Source organism: Diadema setosum, chromosome 9, assembly GCF_964275005.1.
Source record: "Diadema setosum chromosome 9, eeDiaSeto1, whole genome shotgun sequence".
NCBI lineage: Eukaryota > Metazoa > Echinodermata > Echinoidea > Diadematoida > Diadematidae > Diadema > Diadema setosum.
In genome coordinates, this window is record NC_092693.1 from 40112769 (window position 1) to 40138852 (window position 26084).

Below are 26084 nucleotides of genomic sequence, written 5' to 3' on the forward strand. Positions count from 1 at the left end.
ATGTTTTAGGCAGGAGGAATATCTTATGGAAGATCTTTCACATTTGGCATTTTGATGTCTGATATCTTGTTTCTTTTACTGAAAAATAAACATAGTGAAATAACCAAGGTGATGTCATGACATAATCTACAAGTACACTTACATTACCACTTTGTAGTACAATATTGTACATAGGAAATCAAGATGTGTTGTCAAAACGGGAATGCTTCAATGTGTGCAGTTTCTGAGAAAAATTGCTTTTAGTATCATAAACTACTTGTGTGTGTTATCTAACAGTAACACTACAGTCTAGTGGAAAGGAATTGACATTGGATAACTACACTATAGCACAGCCTGGGAGCTGGTCTCGGTCAGTTACACCTTTCCCTGTCTCAGATTTAACCAGAGATCTACTTGACTTGTTAACTTTTTTAAACTCCTGTCCTGATCCAGTGAGAAACAATCCACCATGATTCCCAAATCATGACCTCCTAACTTCACTCTGACATACTCCCATGGCTGATATGTGTTGACACTTCTTAGTCATATCAAATGATACATCTTTTTAGAGAGAAAGTTGTTAAAAATCACTCAGTACCGGGGTAAATATTTTCGAAAGAAGACCTACACATGTACTTCAGACATGGTCTCAATTACTATGGTAACACTATGCATTCAAAACATTGGAAGGTGCCAGCCTTCCCATTCAAAACTGTTTTCATTTTGTAACAAAACAAATAGTTCATTTCTTTAATATTTTCTTAAGATTTTGTGTTAATTTCTTCATAAATCTGATTAAATATTGTTTATTATCATTTACATATAACAGGTGAGTAAAACAATCATATTGAAAATGTTGGCATTCAGCACTCCAACAATGAGTTGCTGCAAAACAAGGTACATGTATTATACAAGTTTCTTTTACAAAAGTTATGCTTGAATTTTAGTTCACACCCACGTGTGCAATGTATTATACAAGTTTCTTTTACAAAAGTTATGCTTGAATTTTAGTTCACACCCACGTGTGCAGTATAAATCATAATATCTAAAGAGGCTAAACATGACATTTGGCTGCAATTGACACATGAGAATGATGACATCAAATGCTAAAACTTTCCAGAAAACCACTTACACTTGAACAAACTTGATGTACACTTGTACAGATAAAGAGTTAAGACATTTAAAACTTGACTGCACTAGCAAACTGATGACAGAGCTATGGAAACTGCAATTCTCTGAAATCGTAATCACTTTACAGTACCTGGCATATATACGTCTGTTCCCTGGACACTCCACATGAACTACATGTCCATATGAAAAGTAAAATCACATGTATTACTGTCATATTCTCTATGCTGCAAACAGAGTACATGTACATTATTATATGGCAATTATTTAAGAAGGCAGGCAAATATTTTCTTCAGGTGAGCAAGGGCATTGGACCAAATAAAATGTACTTGATGTAAATAAATCGTATGATTAGTTCTTCCCTACAGTCCTTTTTACCATTTTTGTTCCTCAAAAAATGTGTTTGGCATACATACGGAGTTATGGTTCTGTTATGCTATTTGGGCTTACCTGCTTAGAAGCTCAATTAACTGGAAGATAATTCTTTGCACAGAGGTAGATGTCACTGATTGTGTCACATTATGATTGGAGAGTGTTTCACTGGAACAAAAAATTCTGGCACTGGTAATAGTGGAATATAGAGAGACACTGCACGGCCATGAATGCATGTATGATTGGATTTGTGCTTACTTTACTTTCAAATTGATAATGAATTGGTAGAATATCTGCTTGTAATAGCTCACTCAGTTAAGAGTTAAATAGACCTCTAGCTCTTTCATTAAATGAATGATTTAGAATTTTCAGAATGAATCCCTGCTATTCCTGATTTCTAAAATTCCAGCTCACTTTTAATTGTATCTAATTGTATAAAACATGGCAAGACTCTGAAGCATTCGCGCCTAACCTTCATATGGATTTAGCCCAGACTGACTGAAGCTTCTTCCAACAAACCCGCACTGGGTATTACAGACAGTTGTGGTTGAGTTACTTTAAAGAATTAACCCTAGGATTTACTGCTATTTCCACACAACACTAACTGAAATCATCAAAGTGTGGTCAGTAAATGACTATCAAACCACAGGGTTGTCATTACTTCTGTCCTACGTAGTTTAATGGTTACCACTAGACACATTATACACGAGGTGTCTTCTGTTTCTCTACTTTTTAAAGCTGTTTCATTACAATTGTTCCATCATTGTATGTTTTGGGTAAGGAAATGCATGTACAATGTGAGTGTTAAATCTGCAATTAATTATCAAAAAAGTCTAGCTTACTGTCTTTGTCATATTTACTGCTCATCATATCCTTCTTTAGCTTCTTTAGTCAGTGTGTTATGAGGAACAAAAAGGTAATTCAGATTGCTATCTTGGAATTGTTCAAACTGTAAGATTTGTTCACATTAATACATCACTGACTTTGCCAAATCTTTGTAAAAACTATGGAAAACATGAAATTGGTGCTTGACGGAAACGGAATGTTCTAACTTTATACCTGATTCAGTATATACCCTGTTAAAACTAAAAACAAACAAACAAACAAACAAACAAATATAAAAAAAAACCTATCATGAGGCACATATGGATTGCTCCTTGTGTGTTGTGTGCTAGATGCAATGAGCATAGATAGGAGAGATTCATATCACTTTAAGAGGACAAATACAAAACAGATAAATTTGGTACTGTTGAGTTCACTAGTATAACGATTCATTACATGTGCTGTGAATTATGTATCTAGCTGGGATCAACATCTTTGTTCAAATAATTGCCCTAAATACTCCAGACATATTCTGGAAGATTCATGTTTAATAACATTTGAGAATCATGTCCTGATATCTAACCACTGGCCTGTATCAATCTATTGCCAAATCTAACCAGTCATATGCCCTATGTATCATAGCTGGATGAATCATGTCACAGATGTCTGAAATAGAGTATGACATGTAAAATTGCACTCATATAATGTGGCCTTTAACTGTATCTAGTTTGATCAAATAATGTTGAATCTGTTTGAGAACTTGGCATCTGCAAAATTTCAGATCTTTCCTGTAAAAGACCCCAATCTGTACACCACAACTGATGTAGGGTCCATATATATTCAACCTGTCACTTTAATGCAGTGTAGACGTAGGTGAAACAAGGCCAAACCTAATGGAGGGAGGGACTTATTCAGTCAGTCACTCTCTGATGACAATAGCCCTCTGTTGTCTGAGTCTGATCCAAATGGAAGTAAGTTAGAGTCTACAGCTGATGATGACCTCAGTGACCTGTCTAGTTTGGCCTTTAACCTCTTGTTGTCCTGGGTCGCACTTTGCCACACAACCTCCAACTGTTCTTCTACTTTCCTGTCATGATCCAGACAAAGAGAAGGGGAGGAGCTTAGATTCATGTGAGAGATTGACATCAAGACCGAGATAAAAACATTGGAAACCTTGAAGTCAAGTTTACATGAAGTTTTGGAAAAAAAATTGAAACTCTTCACATTCTACATTATGAGTTTAAATAACAATTATGTTTATCATATCAAGTGGTGCATATAATGTTGTTTCAAAAAAGCCTGTAACAGTACCCTATAACATGTTACTTGATAACAACTGATAAGGAACTTGGTGAAAATGCTTGACAGAACCTGCAACAAGGTGAATGCCTACTTAAACTGATTTTCAATCACCATAGCATAGAATAGATTTTAATATGACAAGAGTTATGCAGTATTGCCTGACACCATATGTATTCCATCATGTCATACTTCATGTAAACCAAATTCACATTAACTGCTTTAATTAAAAGAATGAGACAAACTGAAGAAGAAGGGGAAAAAAAAAATGGTCACGAGACCCGTGACTCGGTGGATAAGACTTCTAATTATCAGATTGATGTTCCCTGGTTTGAGCCCATTAATCTCACAGTTGCTTGCTTCACGGCCTTTGACTCTATCTTAATAGTGGTGACAAATAAATCAAAATTTAGATTGCCACTAACAATGTTTAAAACTGTTTGACAGTTACTATAGGACATGTGACTTTCACTTACTGTTTATCAGCTGTGATAGAGTCAAGAGCATCTTGCTTCTCTCTAACAAGATGGCTAAGATGTTTCATCTCTCGGTCATACTGAGTTAACCGAGATGTGTGCAGCTCATCCTGATCCTTCATCTGTGAAAGGACGTCCTCCACTTTACTCTCAGCTCTCAGCTTGTACATCTGCAAACAACATTACAATACAGGTTTAAAGTTGTTGTTTTTTTTTTTTCATTTTGTTTTATTACCTGTTTAGCCCTGTCACACTTCTGTTTGAGCCCACCTCAGGCTGGTATTATTAGTGCAGTTTAAATTTGTGTTGTACGTATAGGAGTCTCTCAAAGCATCATGAGGTCACCTTGAAAAGGACTTACTGGACACTGATTTTAACTTGTGGATGCATGGAGGATGTCTTTAAAACAAGCTGACTTATATACAACCGTAAGAATTTGAGATCAGCGTTGTGACATTTACTGCAGCTGTAATTTACATCCCCTTATATCTAAAGGTGACTGGAAAGTGTCTTTAGTGTTCCAGGAATTCAAAGGAAATGATTAAACATTAAACTTCCTCATTGCAAAATAAGGGGAAAAATTCATCTAAACATTAATACATGCAAAGCTAATATCAACTACCCATCTTCTTATGTAACCTGAAGGAGTTTGCTGTAGAAGAATACCTTTACGATTATTCAAATTGCATTTTTTTTTCTCATAGAAAAAGTATATCTGTTACAATTGTTTGACAACCCTAAAACCACAGAACATATTCCAAGGAAAATATCCTCCGAAGTTAACAGTGTCACAAAACAAGATTACTGCTGACAATACCTCCCAGTGTACATTAATGGTACTACATAGTCGGGTGGTCTGAGAGGTAAAACAGAAGCAAAAAAGTAAAGACCCAGGACTGATCCTTGTCTCACCCTCAGTTTTTCTTCCATCCTACCAATGGCTACATTTCCAGCCATCATCTTGTTCACTGCTCTCTCCTTCTCTTGAGACTGGGCCTTTGCCTAATAAAGAAACAGAAAATTTATAAACTGTTCTTGTGGGGAAAAGAAAACAACTGCCATTCATGTCCTCTCACATTTAAACATCATCCACAATGGGTGATTTTACATTACCAAAATAAGGTGATTTAGATTGTGCCATAAATGTACACAAATATTTGGTCATATTAACCAAACAAACATAACATTATGTGTTGTTTGAAGGTTTGCATGGTGAAGTTGATTAGGAAGAAAGATTTGCGGTGACACCATGTGTATGTAGTACTTAGCCGGATCGTTGTTTGGCAGAAGAGCCTAGAAAGAGGAGAAACGAAGAGGGAAGCGACATATGGGGGTTGTGAAGAGGGCAAAAAGTGAAGAGTGGGAGACAGTAATGGGCTAGAAGTTGAAGTTGCACTAGTGGAGACAGTAGAAAAAGGAACACAGAGAGTGGTAAGGAAGAATAGTGTGAGAATCAAGTAAGATGTTCGGACATCATTAGAAGGGGAAAGATGAAATAGAAGGGAAGAGGAAGAGGAAGGAGTTGAATGTTGGAGAATCATGGAGATAGGGGAGAGCAGTGAAGATTCATGAAACCAAGAGGAGAATGAAGTCGGCGAACAGTGTGGCTATGGAATGCGAGTCAATGGAGAAAGGACGAATAAGCCCTCGAAGGAGGGGTAAGTAGAGGAGAGATGAGAATATGTGGAGAGAAGGGGAGAGAGAGAGAGAGGGGGGGGGGCAATGAAAGGAAGAAGAAAAGAACAAATTGAAATTCAAGACGTAAGTTAGAGGGAGCTAGTGTGGATCCTATAATTAAATTCTGCGGAGGAGAAAAATGGAGAGGAAATTGATAACAGTTAAATCCTGAAAAGGTTCCTGTGGGAGAAATGCAAAAAATAAGACATTAAAATAAGGTTAAAGTGTAGACCTGAGGAGAGAAGACAAGAAAAATAACCTGTAAAGAAATGTGTAAATTAAAACTAGTGGTCCTGAAAAGGACCGTTGGGTTGTATGGAAGGAAGAAATAAGAAAAAGAAGAAAGAAGAGAACAGAACAGAAAAGAAAAGATAAGTAGTGTAGAAACAGACAAAAGTGTAAGAGAGAGAGAGAGAGAGGAAAGAGAAATGAAACACTGAGTAAAGGTGCTAGTGAAAGTAGAGCAAGAAGTCTAGTTATAAGAATAACTAGGAGAACCGGGGAACTTGACGTTTCGGGCAGGTTGACTGTCCTTCGTCAGAAGTGAAGCGTGATCTGAGAAGAGGCGGGCTATATATGGAGAATGCGGACCTAGATGGAAGAGGTCGGTCGAGGCGGGCTCGCAGGCGGGCTGAGCGTCGGCTGTTGGTGGGGTGTTGCGGTCGTTGATGCATTCTATTGTTCTTGGAGTGTGTTGATGGAGGAGTACATCTGTGAGGGCTAACTTGGCTGTTAGTAGGTCGTGGCCGGAGATTGGAGTCCGTGCTCATCAAATCAGCGACAAAGAACATCTTCGACAAGAACTCGAACATATCACAGACACACTCACCACTATCAACCAATACCCCAAGCACAAAATCAACACTCAAGCACCTTCTCATCCCAACCAAGCAGCCAAGGAACAGCCCATCACAACTGTAAATCTTCCCTACCTCGGCGCCACCTCGCACAAACTACAATGCATCTTCAAGTCCGCCAACATCCAGGTCCGTCATACATCTTCCAACAAACTTCACAATTCATTGCACTCACACAAAGACAAGCACCCCAAACACAAACAACCAGGTGTCTACCGTATCCCATGCGAATGCGGCAAAGTCTACATAGGTGAAACAGGGAGATCGCTAGAGACCAGACTGAAAGAACACAAAACATGCTACAGACGTTCGGAATGGGAAAAGTCAGCCATCGTGAAACACGCTCAACAGTCGGAACATCGCATCAACTGGGAAGACAGCAAACTCATCACATCCATCAAAAACTGGAACACACGACGTATCAGAGAAGCCATAGAAATTCACACACACGACACTGTTACACAGGATACGGGACTCCACATCAACAACATCTGGCTTCCTCTCATTAACAAACAATCAAACAGCAACAATGACAACAACAACACACTCTCTCCACAGCACATTCCCCCCTCTACTTCTTCCTCTCATATCTCTTCCCCCACCTCTTCACAACAGCGCCCACGACGTCAACCGCGCCTTCCACTCACGACCACACCTATCGCTGGTTCCAGAAGACGCCCTCACCGACACAACTCTTCCACACCACCGGCACCCACCCCATCTACTAACCCGGACTCCAATCTCCGGCCACGACCTACCAACAGCCAAGTTAGCCCTCACAGATGTACTCCTCCATCAACACACTCCAAGAACAATAGAATGCATCAACGACCGCAACACCCCACCAACAGCCGACGCTCAGCCCGCCTGCGAGCCCGCCTCGACCGACCTCTTCCATCTAGGTCCGCATTCTCCATATATAGCCCGCCTCTTCTCAGATCACGCTTCACTTCTGACGAAGGGCAGTCAACCTGCCCGAAACGTCAAGTTCCCCGGTTCTCCTAGTTATTCTTATAACTAGACTTCTTGCTCTACTTTCACTAGCACCTTTACTCAGTGTTTCATTTCTCTTTCCTCTCTCTCTCTCTCTCTCTTACACTTTTGTCTGTTTCTACACTACTTATCTTTTCTTTTCTGTTCTGTTCTCTTCTTTCTTCTTTTTCTTATTTCTTCCTTCCATACAACCCAACGGTCCTTTTCAGGACCACTAGTTTTAATTTACACATTTCTTTACAGGTTATTTTTCTTGTCTTCTCTCCTCAGGTCTACACTTTAACCTTATTTTAATTTCTTATTTTTTGCATTTCTCCCACAGGAACCTTTTCAGGATTTAACTGTTATCAATTTCCTCTCCATTTTTCTCCTCCGCAGAATTTAATTATAGGATCCACACTAGCTCCCTCTAACTTACGTCTTGAATTTCAATTTGTTCTTTTCTTCTTCCTTTCATTGCCCCCCCCCCCCCCTCTCTCTCTCTCTCTCTCCCCTTCTCTCCACATATTCTCATCTCTCCTCTACTTACCCCTCCTTCGAGGGCTTATTCGTCCTTTCTCCATTGACTCGCATTCCATAGCCACACTGTTCGCCGACTTCGTTCTCCTCTTGGTTTCATGAATCTTCACTGCTCTCCCCTATCTCCATGATTCTCCAACATTCAACTCCTTCCTCTTCCTCTTCCCTTCTATTTCATCTTTCCCCTTCTAATGATGTCCGAACATCTTACTTGATTCTCACACTATTCTTCCTTACCACTCTCTGTGTTCCTTTTTCTACTGTCTCCACTAGTGCAACTTCAACTTCTAGCCCATTACTGTCTCCCACTCTTCACTTTTTGCCCTCTTCACAACCCCCATATGTCGCTTCCCTCTTCGTTTCTCCTCTTTCTAGGCTCTTCTGCCAAACAACGATCCGGCTAAGTACTACATACACATGGTGTCACCGCAAATCTTTCTTCCTAAACATAACATTTTCTAGCATTTAGCTGTGTTTGTGTGTAGCTACTTGCTGGATGAAGGAGAACACATTTTGTCATGTTATTTTTGTGTGTTGTGAAAAATTGTTTAACAGTTGTAAGGTTGGAGCACACAATGGATCATGCTATTACATGCAATCTTGAGTGTCACACTGCAAACTAACACAATAATTCAATAACCACACTAGTTTGGAAGTGAAACACTTTTACATGTTCCACATCTTTGTGAATGCCCTTTGTTACATCCACTATGTGACTGAGACCATTGATCTCATCCAGCACTACTGATGATATTTATTATCAGAGAGTAAGGTATATATTACACTATACAGGTTTGATAGGCCCACATACCATGGTACACAGATTGTGTGCACACAATTTACTCACAAGTGGGAGCTTTCATGTTTATCATTATCACATATTAACATTTACAATGGCTATCCGAGAACAATATTTTTGAATTTTAAGTTGCTCGTTTTGAAAGCTGCCATATAGGTAATGATGGTTACAAATAACACAAAATGTGGAATAAACAGGAAAGCAAGGTAGGTTTTTGGTTTAATCTTGTATGGAAGACAAGCTAGCAGAGAAACCAACCATTTTCTTATACGAGTCTCTTTCTGCCGCAGTCTGTTCTGCAATCTCCAGGACACGATTGAGATGTTGGTTGGCAGCCAGCTCTCTGGTCTGAGAGTGTTCCAATTCCCTTTCCACCAAACTCATCTGGTGCTGCAGCCGCCTACCATAGACAGGGAACAGAATGAAACAGGAATCAGTTCTGGTATGAAGATGGCTATGTTGACACTGATACAGGAAAATGTAACACCTACATACGAGTCTCACAAGCAAAGGTTTGAAGGTGAGTTATTAGTTGAACCAGCATTTTTGCATTTATGGGATCTGGGCTTTTGTGTTTGTCTTGCTTGCTTGGTTGTGTGTTTATGTGTGTGCATATCGGTTCCATGACATTTGCTCCTGCGACAATTGTTCCCATGAAATATCTGCATGATAAGCCAAGCATAAATTCTACCCACAAACATAGCCCCTACCCTAATCCTAATCTTCACATCAAACTAAACCTAAAACCATATCACAAATCTAACCCTAATCCTGAGTCCTTGGAGAAAATATCAAAGGAGCAATTGTTGCAGGAGCAAATGTCGTGTCACCGTGCATATCTTGCTCGCCTGCATGTGTGAGTGGAGTATCAGGCCATATTGTCTACGCAATATGCCATTCTGTATCTCTGTTTTATGCACATGATGAAGTTGCAACTTGTTAATATGCAGGGACTCCATTAAGGCTAATCATGAGCACATTTATGCTGGAAAGGTTTACACCATAAAGAAAGATGATAACAGCACACACCAATACTATCTTCCTTTCAACAGCATGATACAGTTGAACTCCATGAGCTTTGTGACTTACACTAACTGACCAAGAAATGTTGGTTATAGATTGAGTCAAACAATAATTGAAATGAGATGATGCTTTCATCATGACTGAAGACGACAAACAAAAAAGTTTGATGGTTGAGAGGCAGGATGGGTAGCATACTTGTTGGCCTTGTTCAGAGCAAGAATCTCTCCCTTCAGTTGGCTATTCTCAGTTTGGACACTGGTCAGTCTCATCACCACACTGGTCTTTTCTGCCTCCACTGAGGTCAGTTTGGACAGAGTATTCTCTGTCTCAGCCTCAGTCTGTCTCCTCAAGTCCTGCATGCTCCTGAGTGGATAAACCCAGACACAGAAGTAGTTTGTAGAATACCAATGTCAAAGTTCTACCACCAGTGATAAAAACTACTAGATTATCAAGTCAATGTATATAGCTCCTTCATTTGCACATTTACAATTCAATGAACTTCACAGTGAGGATATGCAGTTATCTTCAGTATAAACTGTTGTTTGTCAGTTCGTTTGTTTGTTTGTCAGTTTGATTCAAAATCTGGTGTGATACTGTTCAGTTCTAACACACTCACACAAAAATGCCGTTATTATGCAATTGTATTATTAGCCGCCTTTGTCCCCCACATTCTAAAAGATATACTTTCTTTGTCGTGTTCATACTGTAGGCAAAGGGTGTGGCCTCAGGCTTATATCAAAGTAACCTACCCGTTATTTGTTATCAACCTAGACAATAAGAGGTGTTAACTTGCTAAGGTTTACATCTAACCTTTTGTATTCAGCTACTGCATTCATGTGTTCCTCAACTGGCATCTGACTCTCACGCTCCTTGATGCTTTTCTCATGTTGGTCCTTGAGGGCGCCATATTTCATTTGCAGCTCAGAAAGGTCACTCTCTAGAGAGCTTCTCTCAGACTCCAAAGCAGCCAGCTGCTTAGTTAGTCTGATGGCTAGAATATAAACAAGAACAAAAAATACACAAAATTAGATTACATAAAATGATATAATGGAATGGACACTTTGCACCTAAGATGTACTTGGAGAACTGAGAAGTTGTTTGGGTCCTACATGTGGCATACATGCATGATCAAATATTTTGTACATGTGATGTCCCTTCTGTCAAACCTCCTCTTATTCCACAATCAAGGACCTAAATACCTGAACACACAATGCATTCATTTTTAGTATGGACAGGCTCATCATTACATCTCTACACTTTGCGAGATACCTTTCAATCCATAGTGCCCTCGTTTATTGACTACATGAATCAAGTGAACCCAATGCCGCCATGGTTTATTGAGAACATGAGACTGGAGTCCTTACTCTCTTGGGTATGTTTTCTTTGCTGGTCCTGGAGCTTCCTCTGCTGTAGATCCACTTGTTCCAGGACTACTTGGTTCTCTTCCAACACCAGTCTGGCCTGTTCCTCCATCTCACTCAGCCTGGGGTAAAGTGTACATAACAATGTAACTGGTTTTAGATTGCAATAACCAAATTGTTATTTTTTCCACTGTATTGCTTAATCACAATATCCTTTGAGTAGATTTTCTTTCCTGTTCAGGCTGTGCAGTGACCAATCTGCTCTTTTCAGTACTATATTTGAACACAACTAGAGAATGACAATGATCAAGGTATCAAGGTAATCCCTGAAGGAATTATGAAGTATAATACTCACCAGCTCTCTGATTGATGGAGAGCAGCATCCCTCCTACCTCCACCTCCTCCTCCTGAAAGTCTCTTGGTATGGAGTCTTTGGTTCTCCCGTATCACCTCCTCAGTATTCCTCCTTAGCTCCTGGATGTCCTCAAGGTTGGCCTCAATCTCTGCCTCCTTCTCCATCAGCTGTTCCTCGTAGGCAGCAATAAGGGGAGACAGGTACTTGGTGTCTGTCAGCCAGCGGGGGGTGCTTCCCCTCGACGGCAAACCGGGCGGGTCTCCCTTCTGGACATACATAAATAATCATGATATTGGCAATGATCACGATGGTGATAATGATGATGATGATGATGATAATGATGATGGTGATGGTGGTGGTAGTGACGACGATAAAGGGACTAGGTTCTGAATAGCACTTGATATCAACAAAGCAGTTGACATCACACTGTCTCATTACACCTTTGCCGTACTTGCATGTATCACACTGTCACAAACTGACTACCTGGGTGTAAGATGTAGACCAAGACACTCTGCAGGTCAAGAATCATATGGAGAAGTAACAAACTTGTTGAAATAGAAAGGTGACTTTATCAGTCAGTATCTACAAAATAATGTCTAGTTCTCTTGTTTCATTCAAGGATTCATATCACATGGGAGAATTTCTCTTTTTTTTAATAAATTGAATATGATCCAAAAAGACTAGTTTCTCTCTCATTCCCCAGGAAAAAAAAAAAAAAACAATCAATGCCTGAATCAAAATGTACAGCTGTCCTTTGATATTACTCAAGGATACTAGTAATAGAATCTGACAATGAAATCAAGTTGAAGTTACAAGTTGCTTACTTGTGGGGAAGAGTATTTGGCTTGATATCGACTGAGATGAATGTTGAGTTTGTGTACGACATTCTTCAATTCCTCGTTCTCTTCGATCACACGTTCAGCCTGCTCCTTGAGTTGCTTTATGTAGACACCTGACAAGTTTGGGATTTGAAGAAAGCAAAGAGAAATCAATGACACGTTTTACATTTATATTTTCAATATGTTTGATAACAATTTCAGGGTATGATAAAATGTTTGCTGCTAGGGAATTCATGTGAAATCTACACTTAATCAGAAGGAAATGAAACCAGGAGTATATCAATGACAACAGCTAAACATAACATGCCAAAAACGGCAGAATTTTAAACATTATTACTACAATATTTTCATAACACATAGACTTGCTTGCAGCGAATAGAAGAACATGCTACAATATGTGATACTGCAAATAAAATGAGTAAAATGTAGAGAAATGTTATCAATGTTTCATCTTGTCCACTCGCAAAAACAGTTTGATAAAATTGACCATGAAAAGAATGTTTGCTAACCATCTTCCTGGTCATTAGTTTTCTCTTCAGTCTCCAGCATAGCTTGGTTCTCGGCTCGCAATCTTTTATTGGCCTCCTGCAGGGAACGTTTCTCATCTCGCTGCCGCTGACACATACTGGTCAGGTCGGTCACTTGGGCCTGTAGGTCAGCTGAATATGAAACACAGGCAAACACATAATACAAACTCATGCAAATTTTGAGAGAAAATGTTTACTCTGCTAGCATTTGCTAGATCTTAACACAGATTAATAGCACTTAAACGAATACAAATATTGCCTGACACTGTTGATTATTCATACATGCTCATGTCTGATGTAATAAAAAAAAAACTAGAATTATCACTGAACCGGTGATTAATACCCCCGCCCCTAGTGTCGCTTTATAGTATGTGATGTCATGAGGGTAATGACGTTAATACCAAGTTTGTGCACTTGTCGAATTGGAAACAGAATAATTTTAGTTTACTGTACAATTACAGAGTTGACACTGAGTTCCACAAGGTTTGGGTAAAAAGTGTGGTTACCATGGCAATGCATTGTCTGATACAAACACAAGGGACATTTTGCATAACTACACTTAAAGACCATCATACACACCAAATTTGACCTTCATAGCTTGAATGATTTATTTTGATACAAAAATGAGTGGTTACCATGGCAACACATTTTCCTTAAACTAACCCATTGGTGTCTTGCAAAACTACACTTCTAGATCATGACATACTAAATTTGACTTTAATTTCTTGAATGATGGAAAAGTTATTTGATCTGCAAGGTTTTGGTAAAATTGTGGTTACCATGGCAACGGTTTGTGTGACAAACACAAAAATTATGTGTTCCACATCTATACCTCAGGGCCATAATGCCTATCAAATTTGGTTTCAATTGCTTGAAAACTGTGGAAGAAGTTCACTCCACAGGATTAAAAAAAAAAAAAACATACGGTTACCATGGCAACGCATAGTCCGATACAAATACAAAGGACATTTTGCAAAACTACACTTAAAGAGCATCATACACACCAAATTTCACCTTCATAGATTAAATGGTTCAATTTGATACAAAAATGAGTGGTTACCATGGCAACACATTTTTCTTATATTAAAGGGGCATAGTTCCGGTGGTATAGATGGCGCTGTTCATGATACTGCCGATCACCATTAGCATTGATACGAAGGTTACCGAAGTTGAGCTGTCATCAAGAGTAAAGTGCGTAGGTGTTGCTAAGTAACGTTGCCTTTGTTGTCTTCTTTGCGCATCGCGCAGTCTGTAGTAATGCCAGGGTGCGTGCATATGTGCTTGTTATTATGACATCACAAAAGAAGTTTGCTTAAGCTGTCATCCTCCTCAGCCGAATCATGAGCCGAACTGTGATCGGACCACTGACTACAGTGAATCGGACTTCTTCGGACTCGGGAAAGTGGGCCAAAGCGTAAGCGCCAAAGAGAAGTCGATAGCGTAGGTCTCTATAGGAAACTTGCGCCATGCGCCCGCGTACACATTTGACTAAAACACCGGGACCATGCACCTTTAACACCTTGGTGTCTTGCAAAACTACACCAGGTCCTCCCGATCATCATACATACTAAATTTGACCTTAATTGCTTGAATGATGTGGAAGTTATTCAATCCACAAGGTTTTGGTAAAATGATGGTTACCATGGCAATGCTTTGTCCGACAAACACAAAAATTATGTGTTCCACATCTATGCCTCAAGGCCATAATGCCTACCAAATTTGATTTCAATTGCTTCAAAACTGTGGAAGTTATTCACTCCACAAGATTTTGAAGATCGAAGAAAACATGTGGTTACCATGGCAACGCTTTGTCAAGTACAAACACATAGAGTGTCTTGCATAACGCAGTCTATAGATCATCATAGATACCAATTTTGAAATTGATTGCTTAAATACTATGGAAGTTATTCAATTCACAAGGTTTTGGTAAAATTATGGTTATTGCAACTGATTGACAAATTATGGTTACCATGGCAACACATTGTCCGACGAACACTCAATATCATTATTTACCCACAGTTTCATTTAAATTGCTTCAAAACTGTAGGAGGAGTTCGCGACACAATATTTTGCAACAGACCGACTGCCCACCCGCCCGACCACCCGCCCGACCGCCCACCCGACCAACATCACGGTGATTCCTATATACCCCCTTCACACTACATGTGCCGGGGGTAGTGGCGGGGGTATAAAAATCATTAAAATGATAATATGTTGATTTTGTTCTGATATCAGTCACTCATTTTCAAGTTTTCTGATGGAAATTATTGAAATAAAAAGTTCTCATGCATTTTATACAATATACAGTGTACTCATGAAAAGCATTTGATGAGATGTAAAATAATGGAAGAGTAGAAACCAAAGATGATAAAATGATGTCACCATGGAGACCCCTCACCATTCTGTGCTGTTGTCCTCCTAAGCTCCGCCCTGATGGCTGATGTGCCCTGAGATGTCTGTTGCTGCTGTGCAGAGCTCCGTCCCCTCTCCTCCATCAGTTGTCTGGTCCGCTGCTCCAGGGAGCCCTGCAGCTCATCTCGCTCCTGTTTCACTAGCTCCAGTTCTTGCTCCAAACGAGCATTGGTACGCTGGAGGCGGTCCTCCATCAAAGAGCTAAGAGCCTGACTCCTGTCTATGTGGCTGTAGGTGTCTGTCATGAACCATTTAAAAGCAATATTAAGCAATGGAAAAATATGTTTTTCAATCCTAGCAGAATGCTGCGACTGGTAAAGAAATGATACTTTGTGAGGAGTGTACATAGAGCACTGAGGTAGCAGCAGTCTGTGTTTCTAATAATGTTGTGGTCTCCTCTAGTATACACTAGAGACAGATAAGCTTTTGGGGACATAATCTACTGATTGGAATGTACTGAGCAGTTGTGGACTGTTTCTTTTGTTGGAAAGTATTTTAGTAAAATGCCAGGACAGAAAACTACTGGGTACTGTCATCTCTGCTGTCTTTATTTTACAATCAATATTTGATATTTGTTGTCCTAGGAAGGAAATTGATATTCACTTGATTGCAGCATCACATCAAATCAAATTACATACAATATGTAACATGTGATAACTATACAAGTATACATATGACACAATCATACCATTACTCTTTGACAAGAACATTGGTTAAAGGGAAGATAAACCCCAAGAACAATGTGGATTGAGTGAAAGCAGCAACATTAGTAGAGCACATCAGTGAAAGTTTGAAGAAAATCGGACAATCGATGCAAAAGTTATGAATTTTTGAAGTTTTGGTGTTGGAACCGCTGGATGAGGAGACTACTAGAGGTTATGACGTATGAGTGGACTACAATATCAAGAAAATATAAAGAAAATACTACAAAAATCCATTTTTCATGAAAATTACAAATTCCATCAACTTGATATTGACATATGTTAAGGGTAGCAATTATTCCCCCTGCTTTCTGAAAGCGGTTGGTCCACTGCTCTTTCATAATTCTAGAAAAGTGAATTTTTGTTGAATATCCTTTATATTTTCTTTGTATTGTTGTCCACTCATACGTCATATCCTCTAGTAGTCTCCTCATCCAGCGGTTCCAACACCAAAACTTTAAAAATTCATAACTTTTGCATCGATTGTCCAATTTTTCTCAAACTTTCACTGATGTGTTCTACTAATGTTGCTGCTTTCACTCAATCCACATTGCTCTTTGGGTTTACCTTCCCTTTAAAGAATTATCATCTTGTTCATGGATGGATTTGTTTGCTTTGTTTGCATATTTGTGAGCAGGTTTAGCATTTATATGACAACATTTCCATTAGCACTAGAAATTTCAAAAAAAAACTACTGTATACGCCATATATTTTGCGAGTCTAAATTTTCGCGAATCAAGACTTCCAGACAATTCTGCGAGTTGTTAAATTCGCGATCGTGGAGTCTTGTACTGAATGGAGAAATGTGTATGCGTACGTCACATTCATATCAGGATCAGAGTTGATATTTTCGCATGTTTTTAATTTCGCGAATAGCAGCTGACTCGCGAAATTCGTGAAAATAAAAACCTTGCGAAATATTTGGTGTATACAGTAATTCTCTGGTTGATTACGACTGATCTGATTATGATAAGACAGAAAATGGCATACCATTATCATGGATATGTGTTGGTGGAGCGTGATGGATGTTAGTAGCTTTGACTTGTTGAATCACCTGAAATAGGATGAGAAGGAACGTTGAGTGAGTGGAGGTAGAAGAAACAGCTAACCTGAAATGATTAGCTAGCTCCTTACCAGCACAGCTTTTCATTGCCAATTGTTTAATTTTCTTATGATAAAAAAATGACTTAACCTGTTATACATAATTCTTTCTTGGCATAGCACAAGCGCAAGACCAACATACTCGAATTCAAACAGCTAAGATTTTTCATCATTTCAAAACCTTTAAATGACAAAACAAATTCCTTTAAAGCATTTAAACAGATGAATGCATGACAATGACAACAAACACTAATGGCATTTTTCTTTCTATTACATTGTTTACTTTGTGATTATTCAGTAACAAAAAATGGCCATATTCCTGCTTCCTTGTACCTCTCCAGAAACACGAATTTGGTAAGAGATCTTTGTCTTTAGCTGGGTGTAAGACCACTACTTACTGGCTCCTGAAACAATTCTTGTAAGACCACTACTTACTGGTTCCTGAACTAATTCTTGTGTCCTCCCAGACGTCTTACTCCTACCAGACAGCACATCCTTCACCTCTCGACCTGTCAATCAGAATGATAAGTTGAACATCAACCATCTAAAATGCATTCTCAAAAAGGAATTCCAAACGATGAGTAATCAGGCTCTTCAATCCTGATTGTAGTCTGCAAACTTATCTACCACATAGTGGGTTCTATCCTGCCATAGTGCTTTCATCATGCCCAAACCAATAATTTAATTAGACAGCCAAGGGTTTTTTACATTTTGTCACACTGAGACTGGTGAGGATCTGTGAATACTGATCACTTTCTGACAGGTGTTTTCACTCAACATTCAAGCTTTGAGGCAATATCAGCTTTCATTTGCTTTAATCCCTCCTTGAATTCAATGGCAGTCAGTGGCTAAGGATTTAGTGTAATAGACATTACTGATATTTCTCATCTAGCCAACACTGTGTTGAAACTACAGGTGATCCAAAGATATGTGGGTTATTATGCTAGGGCAACAATGCATCTGAAATGAACTGAAGTGTGTAATGTTATACCTGGGGACTGAACATTTTTCTTCCAAGGCGGAGGCGGAGAAATTAGGTCGGAGAAGTCATCAGCTGTTGGACTGGTCACTCTGGTCAAACTGCTGCTGTTGGAATGGTTTGAGAGTTCTCTTTCTACCAGCTGAAAAGTGATCAGTAAAAAGGAATGAGCTTATGCACCACTGACTGCAGGCTTTGATTTGAAGATAGTAATCAAGATGCCATGTTTGAGATGTTATGACAAAAGTTACAACATAATTACAGTTATCATGTCTGGGCCCCGTTTTATCAAAAGATAAAATCAATCTTAAATTTCCTTACCATGCACACAGGCTGCCATAGACTTACAGTTGAAATCAACAATATAATCAATTTAAACTCTTCATAAAAGAGGGCTCTGGTATCAAATAGAAAAAAAAAAATGTTTTGACATATGAACGAGATCTAAGCTGTCTATATGTTGTATACATGTATTTTCTCTCCTCTCCCCTCTCTCTCTCATAATCTGTTGTCCTACATGACCTACTTAAATCAATATTTCGCTGACCAACACCACTGAACTTACCATCATAAATTCTAAAGATGTATCGTGTTTTCTAGCTTATGACTTTGCAACCACACCACAATGATATCAAATAATAAGGTGGTTTATTATGAATGATATCTTGTTTCCCTATATCTGTGGTTTTATAATTTACTGGATTTCTCATCACCTTCTTCACAGGTTGTGTATACAGAGCCTCAATATCATCCTCTGTATCAGCTGTCTTTCCGGCCTTCTTTTTCTTCTTTTCTTTTCCTTTTTTCTTTGCCTTCTTCTTCCCCGACTGTTTTCTGCCATCTACTTCATATTCCTGAGGATCTTCTTCTACTTGACCTTTGACCTGAGCTAGATGACCAGCTGACAGACTTCTAGTGCTGGTACCAGGCAGCTCACTGGAGTCCTGTAGCAAACGGTTGCTGGTGGTCCCTGAGCGATCTGTTGTCATTGGAGAGTTGACCTCATCATCTGACATGGGAGGAGTGTCTAACCTAGCACGGTTAGAGATGGTACCACGCTTATTCTCTGCAAGCATATCCTGTATGTCACCAACCTTTGCATAGCTGTTAAGTGATTAAAAAGGAGAATTCAAATCAGCCTGACTGCAACCAAAAAAAAAAAAAAAAAAAATGAAAGATGTTGAATCATATATTATCAAGAGCAATATTGAGACTTCTCCCTTTGCTAGGCTTCTTTTCCAATTTAGAAACTTATTCAGGAGCAATTAGTAAATTCTACAGAATCCCTTTTCACTCACAGTGTAGACATGAAGGGACACAATATCACATTTCATAATTTTGTTTGTTCTATGAATCAGATTCTGGAAAGCATTAATCATGCCTTTGCATGAAAAATATCACAAATCACATTATGCCACTGGCAGACGTGCCAGATTTGCCATTTCTGTATAACAACATTTGATTTCAACTCATCTTCTAATTGATGTGGTGCAATTTACACAGTTCAACTTGGAAGGAATCTGTGCAGAGCCTGATGAAGTCTCCATCCAAGCAACCAGTATTGTACATAAATCACACAGCACCTACTCACAGAACTTTGGTTTTCTTGTTTGATGCCCATTTTTTTTTTCCTGAAATCATTTAGATATTACATGGGGCAACTGGAGCAGTAAAATCACACCCTTTTACTACAAAAGTTACAAAACAGGAAATATAATAAAGACAGTATCACATTTCACTTTTATGACTCCAACTTTTTAAATGACAGAAAAACACTTTGACTTGCAATATAACAATTTTTATATCAAAATACACCAAATATCTATTCTTTTTGTCCATAGCAAAATACTCATCTTTTAATGCAATGTTGATTTCAATTTCACACAATACTAGCCATATTTCAGCTTTGTACCTGTGGAAGACAACTTCAAGATTCTTTTGGACATTTATTTGTTTCTCATTCAGTGAGATGAGAAACAAACAAACAATCCAAAACAAAAAATATTGATTGCTTCTACATCATACCCAGGGTCATCGTAGTCCATAGCAGTGTGATTCCGACTCGTCCCCATGATGTCAAGATCCTCATCATCATCATCCTCATCCTCACTGTCACCATAGTCATACATGCTACTGTGAGCCATACTGGTGTTCTCCACAGTTCGCTGGAACTCTGCTTCCTCTGGTCCTTCAACACGCCTAGACAGTTCTCCTGTTGTCCTCAGAGTGCTGTTTGGTGATGGACTTGCTGCTTAGATATCAAGGTGAACAAAAGTCACACATTTCCATACTAATATCAATTTGTGTCAATATAAAGTCAACAAGTGCTTATGGTCCTCTTGTCGTCATCATATGGAAAATTAAATTCTCAGTGGTGCTTGACAGTTGGCAGTAGGACAGTATTTCATCGCTTGGCTCAACAGGGCTGAAATTTTGATCACTGACTACTCATTTCTCAAAAGGCTACTGGTACCAAAAACATTTCATACCAATAAAATAGCATTTTCCACTTTCAAATTTCCCTACAACATGACAGTCCTCTTCAAACTGCATTACCAAACCCATAAACTATATCTTCTCTGATATGCTTTTAACTGGACAACTCACATCTTTTGTCACTTTCTTCTGTTGCATTCCACTATGCCATTACCATGCCTGCTTCCATTATTTCTTCTTTTAAACATCATCATGACAATACAATCAAAGCAATACATCATGCAGATAGTTATGAATGTTTAAAAATATTTCCCCTCAAAAGAATAGTACAACAATCAAGAAGCAATTTATATATAAGTCCAAGAGTCTGTACTCTGAACTGACACTGTCATTTGCCAGCCATACAATTTTCAATTGAATAAAGGTTTTCTTTAAAATCAACTCTTTTAATGAAGGTGAAAGTACAAATCCCCTCTTTCTTTTTGAAAAAAACAACAACTTTATTTCAGTCAACCTAATTGATCCTACCTGCCTGTTCACTGCCCAGAACATGTGTCTCAAAACTTCACACAGAAGAAATAATGGGGTTTAACACGACCATTTCATAGCAAGCCTATTTTTCTCATATTTCATGAACTTCCATTGTTATATCGACAAGAAGATACTTGTAATTACTTTAAAAAAAAACAAACTTTACTATTGATTGCAACATTCTGAATATCTAAAAATTGCAGATTTTTATAGGGATAGAATTTCTCACTATTTTGCTTTTGTATTGTCCATGATCCCATTCTAGAGTATTGTGAAAGTGTTACATCATACCTATTGCTCTGCCAACAAATGTTGCATCCATGATAGCAGTGGAGAGGGCTGATGGAGGCCGACTCCCTGTGGGAGTGGGTGGCTTGGGAGGCTCAGGGGACCTCGGCACAGCAGCAAACATGGCCCGCGGGAACAGCGCTGTCCCAATATGGGACTATGTTGTACAAAGAAAATATATAGGAGATTGTAATATTAGATAGAATAGAACATTAACTGTACACATCTCTAACCAAACACATTTAACGTTTTATAAATCACTGAGTAGACAAGTGTGAGTTCCATTATAATTATATCTAAGAATATTTCAGTAATGATAATGATAATGATAATGAATAACATTTATATAGCGCTTAATACTGATGTTTCTAAGTGCATCAAATCGGGGAAAAATAATATATATAACGATAAAACAAAATACAGCATTATGTACATATTATGATAACGACAGCAACAACAACAACAGCAAAATTAAGGTTGTGTAAACAGATGAGTTTTCAACAATGACTTAAACCTATCAACATTTTCAGCGTTACGAATATAAAACGGGAGTTCATTCCAAAGAAGTGGGGAAATAACTGAAAAGGCCCTATCACCATAACGTGTACAGGTGCGGGGACCACGTGATAATTGGAGAGCGGAGGAAGAACGAAGAGAACGGGTTGAAGTGGAGGAGCGGAAGGAAATTAAATCTTTAAGATAAGATGGGGCAAGATTATTACATATCTTGTAAACAATAAGGAGGATTTTAAAAGTGATACGTTGATGGATGGGGAGCCAGTGGAGGGATTGGAGAACTGGAGTAATGTGGTCAGATCTTTTTGTAAGGGTCACAAGCCTAGCAGCTGTATTTTGAATTCTTTGAAGTGGTGCAGTACTTGAAGCAGGGAGACCAACAAGAAGGGAATTGCAGTAGTCAAGATGAGAGGAAACAAATGCGTGAATGAGACATTCTGTGGAAGACTGATCCAATAATTTACGTATCTTACCAATTTTACAAATACCCCAAGCAGCAGAACGACATGAATTCTTAATATGTTGTTGAAAGTTCAGATGCTTATCTACAATAACTCCGAGATCTCTGACGGACTGAGAGATGGGGATAGTACTATCTTCAAAGGAAAATTCTGTTAGAGAGCTACCCCGTCTGAACTGAGAATGAACATATAAAAATTCCGATTTAACACAATTCAATTTCAAATAATTATCGTGAGACCATTGCTTGATATCATCAACGCATCTACTAAGTTTGCAGAGTGCTTCGACTTGGGTATTTGGTTGTATGATTATGTAGATTTGAGTATCGTCGGCATACATAACATGTAAAATATCGTTATGAGAGTTGATTACTGAAGACAGAGGGGCTGTGTATAGAAGAAATAGTAAAGGACCAACCACAGACCCCTGGGGGACACCATGTCTAAGAGGGAACGACTGAGAAAATGCACCGTTCACAGTAACCATCTGGTGGCGGTCGTGTAAGTAAGATGCAATCCATCTCAAGACTGTTCCCGTAAGACCAAAATTAGTCTCCAATCTGTTAAGGAGAATTTCATGATTCAGTAGGGCACACATGATGGACTATATTGGGAAGACCTGTGTTTATCTAGCTTTGCAAAATGACTGCTACACTTCCTAGAAGAATGTATAGGCTTCTCATTGAAGATCCACAATAAGTTTTAATTGTGAATCCCAAATATAGTACTCAACAGTTGACAGTCAGTAATGTTTCCAGCTGCCAGTGCTTTTCATAAAAGATTCACAAATGATTTCATGTTATTGTCTCTTTCCTAAAGTGTCTAGGATATGGTGGATACAGACACCATAATTCTGATGCACTGATCAATGCAGTGCGAGAGCCTCATTCCATGCTCTCAGCTCAACCAGGGTAATTTACAGGAGAGCAGCCTTGGCCTACAAGTCTAAATCAAATGTAGGTTGGGCACTACACAACCAGAAGTCACAGTCATATACTGTACACACTGAAACATACTAGATAAACTGTCTTGCCCTACACACTGTACCATAGCAGGGTCTATACAGAAAGTCTACCAGTAGATCTAAACTGACTTTGCTGTGGTAGACTAGAATTAAAACAAATGATGGAACATGGCCATGGGTGTTTGATGACTGATGCTGTGATGTGATATAGGCCTACTGTAAAACTAAAAGTGGACATTTTCACGGTGTTGAAATTTTTGTGTTATTTCGCGCAACCAGAAGCTAGCGCAAGAATAAAAGCACACAAATATTTTTGCATCTTATGTGTTCCAGTAGGGCCCTACCTACATAGTTAATGTCTTGATTCCGCAGAATTAAAACATGCTAAACTTACTTTACCAAGCTGAGCACAAAAAATTAATCACTCGAAAATATCCTCTTTAACTAGATTGTGTGTTCTTTTAAAGGGATGGTATTCAGACTTTAACTTTTATGATTAGAAACCACAAATAAAATATCTAAGAGCATACAAATTACATGTCCAAGAAGAATTCAAAGTTTATTTGATGAAAATCGATTGGTTTTGAAATGGCAGAGATATCCAAAAACAAAGTAACGTTAGAGATCAAAAGCAACAAGTCACCCAAATTCAACAATATCTTATAGCGCCATCCAAAATTTGACCACCACTCCAGCTACATGCAGAAACCTATGGCTATGCTTCATATAGGTAGCCTATTTTCTATGCTTTTGCGTTCGGTCAAATTTTGGCAAGAGATGGGAAACCTTTAAAACAAAATGGTCCTTAATAAAAGATGGGTCCCACCTACAACCTAGCACCTTGTGATCCAACCTTTTTTGTAGTAGGTCCCTAGGACCTCCTTGCTTCTGGATATCTCAGCTGTAGCTACTGTTCGAGCCGAAGTCCCTGACGGTGCCGTGTCTGCACGTGTGTGGCACTGTGTTGTGAACTGGCTGGTTCTCTTGCCAGAACCTGCAGAAACCCTAATTCTGAATGGTAAACTAAATAGGGCTAGGCTCTAAATCATGATATCGTGATCAGTCCCCTCTTGTTGTGCGTGTGTGTCTTCACTAGACCATATCATATGTGCAAAGTCTATGGAGGTTGAAAGCAGTCGGCCTAAGCTAGGCCTATTAGTATTACACGACGAAATGAATGGCGGTGAATGGAGTGGTGGACTATTTCACGATAATGCCCTAAATACATGTAGTTCTACATGTACTTGAATTATTTGTCCGACTTTGTCTATATTAACTGGCTTTCTCGCTCGCTATCTCTGCTTTCTAAAATTCTAACGTTATATCACTATACGTGGTCGGACCGGACAAGTTGTAGGACCAGACTAAAAATTTTCTTCCACAAACACAATAAAATCCCATAAAATGAGCATAAAAAATACAGTGGCTTTTGAATAAATATTTATACCAATTTTTGAGGTAACTTCTCTAAAGCAGAATTTGGCAATTTGTTTCATGATTTGTCAACCAGAAGAAGCGCGCAATATTCTATCACACGCGCGATGTGAAACTCGTGAGTGCGCGTGTTTAGGTCAGAAACAACAAACTTCAGTGTTAATCCATTCCCATAGACAATACACGGAGGCTGGCTACAACGTTCAAAATATATTTGCAAGGGTTTCAGTTCGTTAAGTTCTCTAATTACAACAAAAAATGATTTTGTTCGCTTTGCTTTGGAAGAACTATTAAGTATCATTTTCAGAACCTCATCATTGTGTATTGGAATATTTTTATTGAGAATGGCAATGTGAAAAATTCATCTAAATCTCAACTTCTTAAGTGTCCGGAAACACAACCCCCATCATACATGCATGTCTCATTAGCGAACCTGACATAAATCGTAACACGTGGGACTACATAAATGAAATCGGTGTTGCTTAGGAACATGACGCGGTTCGAAGGCTCGACTAGCAACGGGTATTTTTGTTACCTAAACACTTTTATTTCAGTCCAAATCGATATCATGTAATAATCAACTTATGTGCCAAAGAATCGTAAGTATTGAGATCAATCTTACCAGTGGCTTGTTCTTCTTATCTTGTTTTTTCTCTTTCTTCCCAGGCATTTTTCGGGGCGTCTCGTCGAAACGAACGCAAGAATTTCAAATGCTAGTCTGCATATCGAAACACTTTGTATAGTATGTAACTGTGCAAGCAAAATGAGAAAAAAAAAATCAGCTCACGACTGGTTACCCGATTTAACATAAATTTATGTGATCATTAAGGAATACGATGGTCTGACTGTTACCCTGTTTGCCTAACACTTAAAAAAGGTGACATGACAGGTATCACTGTGTCTCTTGTATGTAATATTAGTATAATGGAGTCTGCGCTGAATCGCTTACCAGACTAGGATAATCTGTCTATGAAACGCCGACCATTGCCAAAACGAATTCAGTTCAATTCAATTCAATTCAATTCAATTCAATTCAATTCAAATCAATTCAAATCAATTCAATTCAATTCAATTCAATTCAATTCAATAATTCTTCTTCTTCTTCTTCTGATTAAGTCTGCCTCCTTCAATAGGCTGAAGATTCTTGCAGACTGTGCTATTTACATATATAATACAGTTTATTTACAGATATTTACAAGCACATAGAAAATTTGAAGAAAATAACTAGCCACTGT

At 38.7% G+C, this 26084-nt stretch overlaps 1 protein-coding gene across 1 annotated transcript; it reads right to left on the reverse strand.

The window, feature by feature from the left end:
• Positions 1-1818: 1818 nt before the first annotated feature.
• On the reverse strand, positions 1819-25551 carry LOC140232667 (uncharacterized). The gene is made up of 18 exons (XM_072312773.1): positions 25472-25551; positions 21478-21631; positions 20245-20467; positions 18933-19323; positions 18232-18361; positions 17676-17749; positions 17130-17193; positions 15425-15676; positions 13009-13158; positions 12485-12612; positions 11661-11926; positions 11309-11427; positions 10755-10935; positions 10140-10307; positions 9180-9321; positions 4989-5078; positions 4077-4246; positions 1819-3388 (listed from the first exon to the last, which is right to left on the reverse strand). The coding sequence occupies exons 1-18, from the start codon at positions 25517-25519 to the stop codon at positions 3217-3219; spliced, it is 2922 nt and encodes a 973-aa protein (XP_072168874.1). The 5' UTR covers positions 25520-25551; the 3' UTR covers positions 1819-3216.
• Positions 25552-26084: the final 533 nt, after the last annotated feature.